The sequence below is a fragment of the Takifugu rubripes genome, chromosome 3 (genome assembly GCF_901000725.2).
Source record: "Takifugu rubripes chromosome 3, fTakRub1.2, whole genome shotgun sequence".
NCBI lineage: Eukaryota > Metazoa > Chordata > Actinopteri > Tetraodontiformes > Tetraodontidae > Takifugu > Takifugu rubripes.
The window spans coordinates 266,417-282,427 of NC_042287.1; the positions used below are offsets into that span (position 1 = coordinate 266,417).

Sequence of the window (16,011 nt, forward strand, 5' to 3'; positions counted from 1 at the left end):
CACTCGTTTCTGCTCCCTCTGTTTTCCAGTGATGGCTCCTCCCTCCCTCCAGATCCATTAATCTCCCTGTTTCCTGGCCTGTCTCCTCCCTCTCTCTCTCCTCTCTCCCTCTGTGTCCTCTCTCCTTCACACTCCTTCTCCCCTGTCACCGCTCCTCCCCTCCCCCGGTGTTAGCAGATGAGTCAGTGCAGATAGCTACAGTGTGTGTGTGGCTTCAGTCAGTAACATGGCGTCCCTCAGCCTCCTGCTGCTCACCGCCGCTCTGCTGCACGCCGCCCAGGTAAGGATGAGCCAGACGGAGAGTGAGAGAGCAGCTGTGTGTGCCTGTGTGTGTGTGTGTGTGTTGTTTTGCCATCATTTGTAGCGTCGTCACGGTTACTGGTAATGAAGCAGACTGGTGTTGCTGCTGTGTAGCTTATACCTGTTACATCACAGTGTGGGTGTGTGTTCTTGTGCATGTTCTTTTGTGTGTGTGTGTGGGGGGGGTTCAAAGAACACTTTGTCTTCCATCTTGTTGCCATAGCGATTGGAGACCGCAGCGACTGCACTGGATGCATCAGGAAGCCTGACGGTGTCCATATTTCCATCCGTGTGTGAGTGTTTCAGGATGGTATCTGTGATGCTGGAGGGGGGCCGATCAGGTCCTCAACATATTCAGTATAGATCAGAACATGAACTGGAACAGTTCTAGATGCACGGATTGGTTCTAACATCAAACATTCTGACATTGATCATTGTTGCTGGGAGAACTGGGAAATGTACTGGTGGGGACCTCCTTGCTCCTTATCTTCTCTCATCCATCAGCCTCCATCTGCAGCATCATAAACCTGTGCGGCTTCAGCCAGACAAATTAAAGTCATAAATCTCTGCCTGCTGAGGCCACCAGTCCTGTTTACCCTGGACAAACGGGAACATTTCAGCAGGACACTGGTCCACTGAGACAGCGCCAACGTTAAACCCCTTCATGTGTCTTCAAAGATGATACTGCCTCTGAGGGCCTCACCTGTCAGCTACTGGTGATGGATGGATGGATGGATGGATGGATGGATGGATGGATGGATGGATGGATGGATGGATGGATGAAGGTGATGGATGATCTTCATGACCTTCAACGGTCTTCCTCCAAACTGCTGAGTCACTGTTCAGTATCGTCTCACTCTTTAAAGCTCAGTGATAAAACTGCTGAGTCACTGTTCAGTATCGTCTCACTCCTTAAAGCTCAGTGATAAAACTGCTAAGTCGCTGGTTTGATATTTCAGAATTGTCAGTCTGTAAATGTTTTACATGCTCACAACAGCGCAAATCATAAAGGGAACAGACGTACAACTGTGATTAGCGATAGTCACGTCTCTCTCACACACACACACACACACACACACGGCAATTCAATTATATTGGAGAGAACAGACAGCATTACCATGGCAACAGCACTCTCTGTGGACACAAACAGCCTCATCAGTCACAAATTTACAAAGTCAATCCCATAATAGTCGGACGAGCCATTTGTGTTCCTCCTGTTTTAATCAGACAATAGTTTCAAAGGGAATTCTAATGTTCCTACGCTAAATGGTGACTTTAAATAGGCGTAGTGATCACAATAATAACGAGAACACACAGTCACCATAGCAACCGACCTTTGTTCCCTTCTTGACTCATGACATTTGTGTCCCAGCCACTTCCTGCAGCTCTGGGTGTGGGGCGTGGCTTGGACGGAGCAGTGGGCGGGGCCATGCGCCAGCGCAGAGATGTCCACGGCGTGCTGCCCTATGAAGAGCAGCTGTCGTACCCAGCCAGTCATGGAAGGAGCGCGGTCAATGACCTTTACTACCCATCAGATGACTGGAGGGGACAAGGCCTGGACCAGGCCCTGCAGCAGCTGGTGGACAGGGACCAGAGGCGGGACGTGGAGGAGGAGCAACGGGCAGGTTGGCCTTTTTTACCTAAATTATATCCTAGTATATTCAAAACTCGACTGTTCCGGTACTCTTGACGTGCACTCTCTCGACTGTTCCCAGCCTACATGTCTGCCTTGCTCCGCCTTCTGAGCGAAGCAGAGAGTGCAAGACTGGTCGGACCGAGTGACGTGGAAGTGGTGGAGGAAGAGGTGGATGACGAAGAGGAGGATGACCAGGAACCACCGGACGGCTTCCAGAGGCCAATCCCTGTAGACTATGATGAGACTGGGCGGGGCCTCGCCGTGGGGAGGCCCTCGGCTACCTGGTGGGGCCGCCTGGAGCCCCAGCTGGCTCAGGCTCTGCTGGACAGGTGAGTGACTTCCTGCTTCCGTCACCTTCAGCATCTCCGGTCTGACAGCAGTTAGAACCCGTGTCATGTGCATGTCAGGATGGAACCACAGTTGGCTCAGGCTCTGCTGGAGAGAGCGCGCCAGGAGAAACTGCAGCAAGCCGGGCGCGTTTCATCCGGACTGAGCCTGGGACGGGACCAGGAGGCTCTGAGGTGATCTGTCCGCTCTCAAGCACGTTTCCACGGCAACAATGATCAGGCTCTGATGACAGCCGGTTCCTGTTTGTGTCCTCCTCAGACATTTAGTTTCAAAGGTCCTGAGCAGCATCGGCCCGAACAGCCTCGCCGCCATGTCCTCTGCGCGACGAATGAGAAGGGACCTGACCCCCCTTGGCTCCGCCCACAGAAGGGTGCGACGCTCCCTGGATGATGCGGCTCCTCCGTCGCCGAGCAGCAACCCTCCTCTGCTGAGGGTGAAGCGCCTGGAGGAGGAGGAGGGCCCCAGGCTCCCTGCAGGGCTTCAGAGGATGAAGCGCATCGACGAAGACCTCGGTCAGGGGAGCCGTCGGCGCCGAAGGAGAGCTGTTCTGACCTTTGACCCCCAGCTGCTGGTCAGGCAGGTTATGGAATACATGAGAGAGTAGGAGAGGAGCTGCTTCAGGAGTTTCAGTTGATCTTTCCATCGTAGCTGCTTTGTGAAAATGTTTTATCAGTTCTCTGTAGCAGAAATGTCAAAACCAGCAGAGCGATCACGGAGGAAGCATTATTATGGGATGTATGGTGTAGTAATGAGTCTACGCTCAGCATTTATGTCTGGACAGAGGAAAATATTGTAAGTGTTGATGTTTGAAACTAGGAATAATGAGAGCAAATCTAAAAGAATCCACCTTTAATGGGAATTCTCCACATCCTTGGGGTCCAGATGTGAGCAGGAGCTGAGCAGATGTTCTTGGGTTCGCCTTCCTGTGTTTGCGTGTTTGGTGTCGACAGCTCTGTTGGCCGGATCTCTGTCTGTCTGCTGCGGAACGCAAAACCTCCTTCGTCTCACACGTTGAATTAAAGTTTAGTGTTCACGACAATCTGCTGCCACGTCTGGTTTTACACGGAGAGAAGAGCCACGACAGGAGGGGCGGGGTCACCAGGGAGGGGTGGGGTCAGGTCGGGGGGTCACGAGGGAGGGGCGGGGTTCACGAGGGAGGGGCGGGGTCAGGCTGGAGGGGTTACCAGGGAGGGGCGGGGTCAGGATGGAGGAGTCACCAGGGAGGGGAGTGGTCAGGCCGGAGGGGGTCTCCAGGGAGGGGCGTGGTCAGGCTGGAGGGGTCTCCAAGGAGGGGCGGGGTCATGCTAAAGGGGTCAACAGGGAGGGGCGGGGTCAGGTCAGGGGACAGCCATTCACCCTAAATGCAGGTTTTTGGACTGTTTGGGGGAAGAACCTAAAGAACCTGGGGAGAAGCCGCGTCGACACATGGAGAACATGGGAGCTCCACACAGAGCAGCCCTGACGGGATTCGAACCTGCGCCCTTCGTGCTGAGAGGCCACTGCTGACCAGAGAATGTCCAGCTTTAGTCCATGGTACAGAATGTTTAATGTGACCTTTGACCCCACACTCGTGGACATCACACTGGGTGCCGAGTCCTTCAGGATACCAGTTTAAACCGGTCAGGTGAGGTTTAGCTCCTCTACCTGCAGGTGTCGCTGAGGCTACCAGGTCAAAGGTCAGACACTGTTTTAACATCTTTATTTTGACACAAAGGACAGACGTGTTGGATGGTCTTCCACATGTCTTCACTCCTCTACTCACCATGTTTACAGCCACCACACTAAACACTGACGTCTACATGAGTCCCGACGTTCTGACATGCAGGACAAAACAACGACAACATTCAGCAACATCAGGTTACAAGAACGGATGCAAACACAGCGACTGTTGGACTGTCTGCCGTTACCACGGCGACGCCTTCGCATTCTTGCCTACGATAACTAACCTTTTAAATGGGTACGAAGTTCCCGTTAGCGATAAACTGACAACATTTCTAGGGTTATATAACCGAACACTTTTTAATAGCTGGTTGGAACCGGAGCGTTACCCTGACAACGGGACTGTTTGTGCATTCAAAAGCATCGTGACCAGTTGAGGGTGGTGCTGCCGAGCAGCCAGATGAGAAAAGAGTGCCAGCATTAGTGTGGCCTGGCGGACATCTGGGCCGGGCCGGACAGTGAGGGGTGGAACTGATGACCCTGCTGTCTGCAGGCAGGCGTCAAACACTTAGCAAGACACAAAACTACTGCTACGGGGCAGAGATGCACCGTTTAAAGCAAAATACTCCACGAAACACACATTTATGGGACACCGAGGCTCCGAAACATCAAGCCAAAGTCAGGAACGGCTGTCCGAATCTCTAGAACCTCCTGTGCTTTCATGGTTCTGTTGCCACCGCGGCAGCGTGGAGGAGGCAGGAGACGTGATGGTGAGGACACGCGGTGGAGGGACGCCGTCTTCCTCTTCCTCCTCTGACGAAGAACATCATAATAATGAAGACAATAGATGTAAAGATGTAAAGATGCAAACAAACAAACTCACCGGGTCTTCAGGCTGACATCAACAAACCAGCCGTTACTATGGAAACACAGACACACGGGCTCAGGCTAGCTCACACCCCGACTCACCGTTTCTCTGCTCCACATGTTCTCACCTTCTTTGGCATCAGGCGGCAGGAGGGCGTCCTGCCGGTTGGCGAGGACAAACGCCAGCGTGGCCAGGATGGCCGCGTCCAGAACTCCCAGTACCGCCAGGATGTAGGCCCAGTGAACGGAGCAGTTACCTGGGGAGAAGCTGCCCACCTGAGGGCGATTCTTCACTGAAACTCCAAACTTTTATCAGAATCTGCACTATTGTTGAGGTTAGGGTTTAAAGTTGACCAGGTAGACGAGGGACAAGTTAATGGACTTGTTGACACTCACTTTTATAAGCACAAAGGTTCCTGACGGGACATTTGCAAGATGATTTTATCTGAAGTTACTCACAGACTCTCCACACAAAGATCTCATCTCAGGACTCTCCCAGGAGTCTGGAAACAGCAGACAAGCCAGCGCGAGGCAGAAGCCTGGACACACACACACACACATATTAATGTTTGAAGCCCACTGAATAAACACATAAGTTCCCCATGGAGACTGCAATGGTAAAACACAGGAGCAGGAGCAGGCAGCACTGGGAGCACTGGGAACCGACCTGCAGTCAGCTGCAGCCAGGCACAGATCTTGTAAACTGTTGCAGCGCTGCAGAACCTGAAGAGGCAGAGACAGAGGACGCTGGTCCACACCGCCCACAGAGACACTCCCACCAAAACCGCCACCGACTGGAAGGAGGGCAGAGGAGACAGACTGGACAGACCACCGCGGCAGTCTGGGACCGGCCAGTCCGACTCCACACACACCTGCGACACACACAAGCACGCGTGTGTGGACAAAGACGCAGCGGACGTGTTAAACCGTGAGCTGGTGTTCGGACTCACCTCAAACAGGCCCAGTGTTCCGCTGGGCCGGGCCAGACCCATCGGCCCCTGGGTGGTTCCAACCCATGATGGCTGCACCAAGACAACCACCTGGATGATGGCGAAGCAGAGGGTGCAGACGGCCCAGAGGACGCCGACGGCCCGGGCGCTGCGCACGAACTCTGTCTGATAGAGACGAGAGAGGTCGGCCAGGCCTGGGGACGCTGCCATGCCTGGGAGGTTGGGGGTGGGGTTGGGGGTTAAACACAATTCAACAGCTGTCAAATCACGACAACCTTCAATCCGTCATCGCCAGGTAACGTGGTCACCATCACAGGCTCCAATCAGCATAAAGCCGCAGTAAACATTCAGCCGTGGTTACATCATCGCCCGCGGCGACACACGCGCCCGCGCCCACGCACACGCGGAGAGAGAGAGAGTTACACACCATCGATCTCGGATCTCTATGTTTGGATCGCCGTGAATCAGGAGAACCGAACCCAAACTGACCTGCAGCCGATCGGCTTCTGACGTCCGTCTGTCCGCAGGCGAATAACAGGCGGTGGGGGAGGTGCAGCTCCTCCAGCCCCGGTGTGAAGCAACAATTAGACCTTTGTTTAAATGCGACGGGGATCCAGCGGTGGAGATAAATCTGTGCAGAGGATCATCATCATCCCGCTCAACCTGGACGTCGTGATGCGTCGACGCCCTCTAAAGGCTGAGTCAGGAACTGCACAGAGGAAAACCTGATTCCGCTCTGATTTCAGAGGAAAATGTGAATCCAACGTGCTCCAGAAGCCAACAAATAATGCTAGGATCCATGCTTTGACCATCCTGCTCCAGAGATCAAAGAAAATTAACCTAAAGGGCAGCGAGTCCCTCTGGTGAAACGGAAGGCCGAGCAGAAAACCCTTTTCACCGTACTGGAGTGTGATCATTCACCATATAGACTGAATATGTGTGATAGAGGATTCGTGATATAAGCTGAGCTGCTTCGGTCACAGATGCATTTGTGAAGAAAGCGTCCCACTCAGGAGGAGGTACATGTTTAATCAACAGGAAGAGCTTTGAGTGATGAAGATGGCAGCGTCTTCAGGACCCTTGTGTGTCTGACCTCTGACCCACGACGTGACCCAATGACCAAAAGGCTCACAGAACAGCAGCAACAAACAAGAACGTTTCAAACTGCTTTGGTCATCTGAACTGACACATTTTCCTGTGAATTCTGTTTTCCTGAATGTTGGAATTATTATTGCTCTGCGGTGATGTCACTTAAAAAAACAACAGATTAATTAAATTAATAACAGAGGTGAACCATCACACATTGACCTGTGACCTTTTGCGTTTGAAGCTGCTGGTGTTTGTGGGCGGAGCCTTGTGGGCTCCAGGTTCTCTTTGTGCTGCGAGATCTGATAACATCAAACTGTTCAGCACCGATTGGCACCTAAAATGAAAAGAAACTCCTTTTCTGCTTGTAATTAACAAAGCAGCAGTTCATGGATCCGAGTGACCGCTGGCGCCAGGCCGTCCCAACGGCGGAAGACACGCTCTCCGTCCTCCTCTTAGCTCCAGGAAGGCATCTCCTCTCCAAACTTGGCCCAGTGAGCACTGTTTTTTGCTTCAAATAGAATCTGAAGGGAGCAGAAAAGTGCTTTAGACTCAACTCTGCTCGGGTCAAACATCAGTCACGATGTCCCTGCTGTCCCACTGTCACCTGGTTGTGAATGTAGGCCTCGCACAGGTAGCACCACACCGACAGGTCCGAAAAGCTCAGCACCACAGGGTGTTCCGCCACCACGCCGTGAGTCACCATGTGCTCGTTCACGTAGCGGCCACAGAAGACCTGCAAGGGGACAGAGCTCTGGTGAGACGCCTCAGTGGGACCTGTGGCATCGTCCCTAGGTGAGACGGGTCACCTGGTAGCAGGTGAGGCAGATCCAGTTCTCGACTTCAGAACCACAGTCCTGACAGGGTTTAAAGATATCAACACCAGAGGGAGGAAGCGGCTTTACGGCATCCAGGTGGGGACACCAGGGCAGAGGGTCCACTACATACAGCGCCTGAGGACAGGGGGTTGGACAGGTGAGGACAGCAAACGTGCCAGATGTCCATGTTTATCAGCTGGATTCACTCACATTGATTTGTCCTCCACGCGTGAGCTCCATAGAGTGCTGCGAGGCCGACCCGCCACAGGCGCCCTTTGCCTCTGGACCCGGCCCAGCTCCACCAGCAGACCCACTTCCAGTGGCAGCCAGCTGGACTGCAGCCTGGGATGGGTAGACAAAGGTGGACATGGACAAAGATTAGAGCCGTGTGCTCCCTCATTGGTCCACTCAGGACTTGAGGACTCCTGCACACCTGAGCCTCTGGCTGGGACCTCGGTGCTGAGCAGGTCTGCTCCCGTGACTCCACCTTCACCTCCTGATCACAGGTGAGCATCTGTGGGCTACGGTGGACCTTCGGCCTGGCCCCTCCTACTGGGGTGGACGTAGCTGGAGAGGGACTGGCTGCGGTCTGAGTGATGTCCAAGCTGGCAAGTCCCCGCGTCAGTGCCTCCAGACTTTGGTCCACCTGGTTCCAGAAATCACGTAAAACGGAAAAAATCACTTGTCATGATTCTTCATTCAGAAATGAACCTAATGAGACTCTTAACAACCAAAGTGCCCCGCTGTCTTGGTGGGGACATTGGAGGTTTGTCCCTTCTGGTCTCCTCTGACTTTCTGCCTTTTCCTCTGGAACTACGTTTCCCATGATCCTTTGGAGACGGCAGGGAGGCCCGCACGGACTCTGGGACTGAGCAAAACACCAGTTCTGATTTTAAACTGGCAAGGAAGCAAAACACAAGGAGCAGGACGCCGAGTACTGACTGTGGATCCTCAGTGACCGCCAGTAGGGGGCGTGGCATCGGATGACCTCATTGATTGTTGCCACGGCGCTGTGATGGGGGGGTGGGAGGGGTGTGAGCAAAGCCGGAGGAGGGTCACCCAGCAACACGCTGGTGCACATTGCCATGGATTTAGAGATGGATGATAAATTATAACCTCCCTGATAGTGAGGGAAAGAGAGGGGGGAGGGGGGGAGAGGGGAGATTAGCAAGAACCTCTTTTGCTGCTTTGCTCTGACAACTATTCTTGTCTCCATCTTTGCTCAGCAGCAGCAGTAGAGGGGCTGAATCCCATCAACTGCCCCTCGAACCCAAACACACCTCCAGGATGAGCAGGAGCCGCCCCCCAGCCAGTGACATCAGCTGGTGGGTCAGGTGTGCGTAACCCTCCGGAGTCACATGATACCCCCCCAGTGGGTCCCCACGAGCTGCGTCAAAGCCAGCAGACACAAGAACCAGGTCGGGGTTAAACTGCAAAGAGAACATGTGAGGACATGTAACAACAACAACAACAACAACAAGGTTAAGAAGAGTGTGTGTGTGTGTGTGTGTGCTACACCTCGGTGGCCACAGGCATGACCACATGGTGGAAGGCAGCGAGGTAGTCAGAGTCACCCATCCGTCCTCTGCTCCACGCCACGTTGACATTATACCCCACCCCCTTGGCCACGCCCACTCGGTCAGGGGCGGCATCCTCGGAAGATGGAAAGAAAGCCCCGTTGTCGTAGCGATGAAGAGAGATGTACAGGACACTAGAAACGAGGAGCGTGGCATCATCTCAAACTTGACCTCACGAACTTTGGTCCTCATCCTCACCTGTCGTCGTCCTCAAACATGTGCTGCGTCCCGTTGCCGTGGTGAACATCCCAGTCTAGAATAAGGACGTGCAGCGGTGCATCCTGGGACAGTTTCTGGGCGTGGCGAGCAGCGAGAGCCGCCGTGTTGAAGAAACAGAAGCCACAGGGAAAATCTCTCTCTGCGTGGTGACCTGGCGGCCGAACAATGGCCACGCCGTTCCTCACCTGGGCGCAGCGCATCGTTAGTGAGGGACAGGAAACAGGAAGTGCATAAACAGGAAGTGCTACCTGTCCCGCCAGGATCTGCTCCACACCGCTGAAGCAGCCTCCAGCAGCCAGCAGAGCAGCCTGGAAGCTCTGGTTGTTGATGTATATGGAGTTGAACTCGTCTCCCAGTTTGTGCAGCTCTCTGGGCTTCATGGTGGCTGTGGCACGCATCTGGTGGACGTGCTGCACACTGCACACACACACGCGCGCACACGGAAACACACACACACGGAAACACACGCACACACACAGGGTCATTGTGAGGACACACCAGTGAGTGGATGCCAAATATCCGACCCGGACCTGTGACACATGCACAGCTCCTCCTCCGTTGCTAAGCGCGCTGGGATGGATCGGCACCGGTCCACCAGTCCCAGCTCCTGATGTTGGGAGAAGATCTTAGAGATCCTCTGTGGTTGTTCGGGGTGATGTCTGCAGGGACAAGGGAAGGGTCATGTGACGACGGTCACCTTTTCACATTTGTGGTCCCTCACCTGTCCCACAGGTTCAGGTGCTCCATCATGCGCTCATCATAAACCAGGCCTGTTGCTGTGGCAACAGAGGGTGCGTGGCTACTGAGCTCTGCTGTGTGTTCAGCACTTGTTGTTCTCAGGACACCGTCTGTGGACCAGGGGCCACCTTCTGCAGGGGAGAGAGGGAGAGGTCAGGTATCCCAGCAGTACCAGTACCACAGCAGTACCAGTACCACCACAGCAGTACCAGAACCACACCAGTACCACCACAGCAGTACCAGTACCACAACAGTACCCCCACAGGTGGCTCTATCCCATCGGTCTCCTCCTTCTGCGGGTCAGTGTCCACTACTTTTGCAATGCGTTATGGGATGCTAAACTATGAAAGTGTAATTAAAAGAGAAGAATAAAAACTTACCCAGTATCTGCAGAGAAGGCCAATATGGGAACAGGGCTGAGAGAGTCTGAGAGATGGACCGCAAAGCACTGACAGACACACAGACAGACGGATAAACTGACCTGGCAATGTGACAACTTGGTCATTCTGAGTGAGTTACCTGTCAGAAGGGGCTGTGGGCGTGGCCAGAGGAGGACAGGCTCCTCCCAGCAGAGCTCGAACACACGCTGCAGTGCCCTCTGCTGTTGACTGAAGGTTATATCCTCCCTACACACACACACACACACACACACACACACACACAGATTTAAATTCATAATTTTCAATTTCATTCACGATTCAATTTCCCCAAAGGGATGAATAAAGTACATCTTAATCTTAATCAAAAGGCAAAAGTTCATGGTGTGTCTCTACACCTGTCCCTACAAAACTGACAGTTTTTTAGATGTATAAATATGTGTAAAGCTGCACTATTTAGCTCTAAGATGTTGTAGATGAGGGGAAATGCAGAAATTCTCTAAATAAACATGGACTAATGTTTTACCTCGAGAGCCAGAACAAGTCGACCTTCGGCCAAACTCATCAACATGTGAGTGAGGATGTGGAAACACTGAGGCCGCACACACATCTGCCCCTGAACACACACACACACACACAATCATGTACAGCAGCAGTTATACGATGCGCAAGAGAAAAGGAAGACCGGCTCCTTAAAGAGAAAGAAAAGTACATAAGACGCATTTCCACTGCAGGTTTTCCGAGTTTTCGATCAACACGTGTGTCGAGATAAAATAGGAAACAGGCGGTTGCTACATTTCAGGGTTGTGTTGGTCTCCATGGTGGCGTTAAATCTGATGGAATCATTAAACACAATCCAGCTGTTGGTGCTGTGAGACCTGTGTGTCCTTCACCTTCTCATCTCCAGCTGCTGCATCAAATCCAGCACAGACCAAAACCAGCTGAGGCTGAAACTGAGCAAAGAGACAATTACTTTGATTCTGTGGGTGTTGAGCAGAGAGCAGGTGTGTGTGTGTGTTACTTCGTGAGCGACTGGCAGCAGCAGTTGCTGGAACGCTGCGATGTAATCAGCATCCTTCATCCCCGTCTGAGGAGCCAAAACACAGGACAGGACGGTGCCGTTAGAAGCTTCTGCAGCCCTGCTGGTGACCCCATAACAACCCAACCGGCAGCTTCGGGGGCTCCAGGAGGACAGACTCACCTTGTTCCAGGGCAGGTTGATGTTGCTGCCTTCAGCTCCTGAAGATCCAACAAAATGGCTGTCGGACTCTGGAAGGTGGGGCCAGAAGGAGCCCTGCTCGAACCTGTGCACACTGAAGTACAGCACACTAACACACACACACACACACACACGCACACACACACACACACACACACACACACACACACACACACACACACACACACACACAAACAGGGTTTGAGCTTGCCAGATATAAGAGCATAATATACGTGCTGGTAGCCCAGATGGGGCTCAGGGGGTACCTGGGGTCCTCCTGGAACAGGTACTGGATGCCCTGTCCGTGATGAACATCCCAGTCCACTATCAACACCCTGACACACAGACAACAGCGCGTCATCAGTAGCTCCAACAGCAGAAGCGTGAGCGGCGTTCAGGTGAGGCACCTACCTGCTCACTGAGTGTCTGGTCTGAGCGTATCGAGCTGCGATCGCCACATTATTGAAGATCGAGAAACCGTTTGGAAGGTCCTTCTGAGCGTGATGGCCAGGAGGTCTAACGGAGGGACAGACACACATCAAGCCTTCACAGGGTCATTCTGCTCCTCTAGGGCACCGAGCAGTGACCTTACCTGACCACAGCGAACCCATTCCTGAGTTCGGAGGTCATGACCTGGTCAACCAGCTGCAGCACCGAACCCACTGCCATCACGGCCACGGAGAAAGACTCCTGAAACATCAGCACAAGTGAGAGCAGGTGACAGCAAATGCAAACACGGATGTTCTCCCCTGTGTGTGTGTGTGTGTGTGTGTGTGTCTGTCTGTGTGGGTGTGTGTGTGTGTGTGTTCGTACCGGATGAAGGTAGATTGAGTCGTATTTGTCCGACAGGCTGTGCAGCTCCTCCTCCGTCATGGTCTGAGTCGACTTCATCAAATCCACATAATGTTGGCTAGAAACACCCACAGAACAGCCCTCATAGCGACCGTGCACAAGCGTGCTCATCCTTACTGACAGGTGCGCACTCACCTGTGGCAGAGTAGCAGCTCTTTTTCTGTAGCTTCTCTGGGCTGAAACACACACAGGTGACCAATCAGAACAGGGTCTGTCACTTAAATGTGTCCCATAATCACAAAGATTTATCTGTTAAATGAAGGACCAGACCTGCACCCTGGTGACCCGTGACAGCAGGTCCTGTTGCTCCAGGTGCTCCATGATGGACGCCACTCTCTCGGGTCTCTCCGGATGACTGAACACCAGAATACAGACGATTAGCACCAAGGAGCAGCAGCTTCCTACCTCCGATGACAGTGTTCACCTGGAATCCCAGAGGTTCTCATGGTGAGTGAAGATCTCCGAGAACACCAGACCCGTTCCACTGGCTGATGGCCCACTGGACAGATTCTGCGCACAAAGACACATTTGTGAGTGTGTGTGTCTGTACGAGATTTCTAGAAGGATAAGACAGAAGCCTGACCAGCATCTTCAGGCTGTCGTCCAAGTCTTCCTCTTCCTCTCTGCTCCGCTCCATTCTTCCTCTCCTCTTCACCTCCTGTAGGCTGCTTTCTCCCTTGCGTCCCTTCACACTTACGTTGCTGCACTGAACAGACAAAAGCAGGAAGGTCTTCTCACAAACCCAGCCAGATATACAGCTGAGACGCACGGACAGACACTGTTCAAAGATTGATGAGAGCCGGCGGGTCAATCTCGGAGTCTGGTGGATGATTGACAGCTGCTGAGCTGAAACTTTCTTGCCAAGAACCTGGCCACAACCTTAAATACTAGACGGTGTCGAGAATCGCAGCAGAGAATCGCAGCAGAAAGTGGATTCACTTCAGTAATTTCACTCCAAAAGAGGAACTCAAACATGATAGAGACTGGTGTATTTCCAGTGTTGTGGGTCCAAATTCTGCTTGGACCGGGTCTCCACTCGGCCTCCGGATTCAATGGATGCGCGACTCAAATCAACGCCTCAAAGCTTCAGAAAAACGCAGCAACAGCTCTGAGTTCATTATCTAATTAGAACATAACAATAATGACTCCAATATTGGACTTGGTCAAACTATTTTAATTTTCTGAGACCCGGAATTTGGGGTTGATATTTGGCTTGTGACACTGAAATTCTGGGTAAGCTAGTTCCTCCTGTCGTCAGCACTGAGTGTGTGCCTTACCTGCTCCTTGTTGTTTACCTAAATCCGTATTCTACTATCAAAGCAAGGACATTCTAGGAGGTGAGGATATTTTGGCTGGTCCGCACAACTTCAAAAGGCTGTTTGAAGGTTAGGGTTAGGAAAGAGCTTTGATGATAAATGTCACAGGGCTGGGATGGTTAGAGGGGTGTGTGTGTGTGTGAGCACGCGCACCTGAGGTAGCAGACGGGGGGACCTTCTGATTGGCTTTGGTCCAGAATCTGGAGGGTCTCCTGAATCCATCTCTGATCAAGCTGCAGATAAGAATAACACCACACACACACACACACACACACACACACACACACACACACACACACACACACAAAGACGAATACTGCTGCAGATAATTATTATCCATTATTAATTGTTACTGTTCCAACACTTATAGCAGGACACAGGAAACCCCTTTATTAGGTGCATCAAGGTTAGTAGTCATTTATATTATTATTTGAGCGCCGATTTCCAGCAGTGTTTCAGGAAAACAATCTGACTTTATATATGTTATAAACATCAATCTGAGGAATAAACCTGTGGCTGATGTAATTAAGCTTCCTGGACCAGGACTGAGACCTGGACCTGGACCTCGACCAGGACCTGGACCTGGATCTCGACCAGGACCTGGACCGGTGTTTAATGGCAGCTAATCGACTTGACTACGTGCGACCCAAACCAATCAAGACTTGACTTACGGACGCTGGACAGACGGACAGACCGTTTTTGCTTCAGTTTCCGAGCGCCAACAACACAAGCCTCACTGTCGCACGATTGTAACGTCACCGCTAAGCGCAGGTTTGGGCGCATTCGCGGGGTCGCGTGATTGTGACGTCACTACGAATGCGCCCGAACCTGCACTATAGCTCAATTCTCCGTTTTTGTTTGGTTTCTTTTAAATTAAAAAAGTCATTTTGTAACAAGATTTAAAAAAACAACTTGTAATTCCATCTTGTCTACAACTCATTTACAAAATGTCAGTATGCTGAACAAAAAGATTAGTCTTAAATATGTTTAAGTGATAAAATAGTTGTTATATGAAATAAACAGGGTAAAATAATAGTTTTGTTTTAGTAAATGCAGCTGCACACATATTAGAATTAAATACACAATTACTTTTATAAAACATACGTTTTTAATGAAGGATCAGCAACACTGAAAAGATGCAAACTTAAAAAAATAACTGAGATACAAAATGATACAAAAATGAACTTTAAAAACATCAAGATAAGAAAAGTGCAATATAAACATCAGTATTAGAGTTTTAGCTGCATGGAGTCTTTCTGTTATTCCGTCCACAGGATGCGCTTCAACAATCAACATAAAAAGATAAAACAGCTTAAAACACTGACATGGGAAAGCTTCTGTTCATTTGGATAGAATGTCAAAAATTGGTGGTTTTTGTGTCAGTTCCTTCATTTATTAGCTCAGAAATCCCACATTATGTACGCGCGTGCTCAATGCGGTTAATATCAAAACTGGTGGTTGTTCAATGTGTGTCCACAACAGGAAACTCTGTTACCGAGAGGATTGTGGGTAATGTAGTCATTGATTCAGAAAACCGTGAGGATTCTGGGTAATATAGTCATTGATTCAGAATGCATGAATGAAATTTTACTGTTTAAAAGAGTCACATAGAAAAATGGATTTTCCCCAGTTTTCCCCTCAGTTCTGTTTTTGTTCTGTTTCTGAGGGGAAAAACACTTTTACACTTTTACACTCAAACACTCTCAGACACACACTCTCTCTCTCTCTCTCTCACACACACACACACACACACACTTTCTCTCACACACTCCCCCCACAAACACACACACTCTCACACACTCCCTCTCTCTCTCCCACACACACACACACACACTCTCTCACTCACACACTCTCTCCCACACATACACTCACACACACACTCTCGCCCTCACACACACACACACACACACACACACACACACTCTCTCTCATTCACACTCTCACTCACACACACTCTCTCTCCCTCACACACTCTCTCCCTCCCACACACACTCTCTCACACACACACACACTCTCTCTCCCACACACTCTCTTCATCACACTCACACA

General features: G+C 51.4%; 3 protein-coding genes across 3 annotated transcripts; 1 reads left to right on the top strand and 2 right to left on the bottom strand.

The window, feature by feature from the left end:
* The first annotated feature begins 92 nt into the window (after positions 1 to 92).
* Positions 93 to 3,323, top strand: pcsk1nl (proprotein convertase subtilisin/kexin type 1 inhibitor, like). Its single transcript, XM_011620862.2, has 5 exons — positions 93 to 280; positions 1,673 to 1,925; positions 2,016 to 2,265; positions 2,344 to 2,457; positions 2,543 to 3,323. Exons 1-5 carry the CDS (start codon positions 227 to 229, stop codon positions 2,886 to 2,888), a joined length of 1,017 nt encoding a protein of 338 aa, XP_011619164.1. The 5' UTR covers positions 93 to 226; the 3' UTR covers positions 2,889 to 3,323.
* Positions 3,324 to 3,966: 643 nt separating this feature from the next.
* lhfpl4b (LHFPL tetraspan subfamily member 4b) lies at positions 3,967 to 6,617 on the bottom strand. Its single transcript, XM_011620870.2, has 7 exons — positions 6,250 to 6,617; positions 5,761 to 5,972; positions 5,478 to 5,682; positions 5,270 to 5,349; positions 4,939 to 5,086; positions 4,827 to 4,862; positions 3,967 to 4,756 (listed from the first exon to the last, which is right to left on the bottom strand). Exons 2-6 carry the CDS (start codon positions 5,968 to 5,970, stop codon positions 4,834 to 4,836), a joined length of 672 nt encoding a protein of 223 aa, XP_011619172.1. The 5' UTR covers positions 5,971 to 5,972; positions 6,250 to 6,617; the 3' UTR covers positions 3,967 to 4,756; positions 4,827 to 4,833.
* Positions 6,618 to 6,769: 152 nt separating this feature from the next.
* hdac6 (histone deacetylase 6) lies at positions 6,770 to 14,766 on the bottom strand. Its single transcript, XM_029833907.1, has 29 exons — positions 14,634 to 14,766; positions 14,116 to 14,195; positions 13,230 to 13,352; positions 13,071 to 13,156; positions 12,917 to 13,001; positions 12,782 to 12,822; positions 12,608 to 12,704; positions 12,387 to 12,484; positions 12,206 to 12,310; positions 12,061 to 12,129; positions 11,777 to 11,903; positions 11,597 to 11,662; positions 11,469 to 11,528; positions 11,102 to 11,191; positions 10,718 to 10,824; positions 10,579 to 10,646; positions 10,182 to 10,329; positions 9,991 to 10,119; positions 9,709 to 9,877; positions 9,440 to 9,645; positions 9,183 to 9,375; positions 8,945 to 9,094; positions 8,607 to 8,784; positions 8,396 to 8,532; positions 8,098 to 8,310; positions 7,875 to 8,006; positions 7,656 to 7,799; positions 7,454 to 7,582; positions 6,770 to 7,370 (listed from the first exon to the last, which is right to left on the bottom strand). Exons 2-29 carry the CDS (start codon positions 14,182 to 14,184, stop codon positions 7,302 to 7,304), a joined length of 3,288 nt encoding a protein of 1,095 aa, XP_029689767.1. The 5' UTR covers positions 14,185 to 14,195; positions 14,634 to 14,766; the 3' UTR covers positions 6,770 to 7,301.
* Positions 14,767 to 16,011: the final 1,245 nt, after the last annotated feature.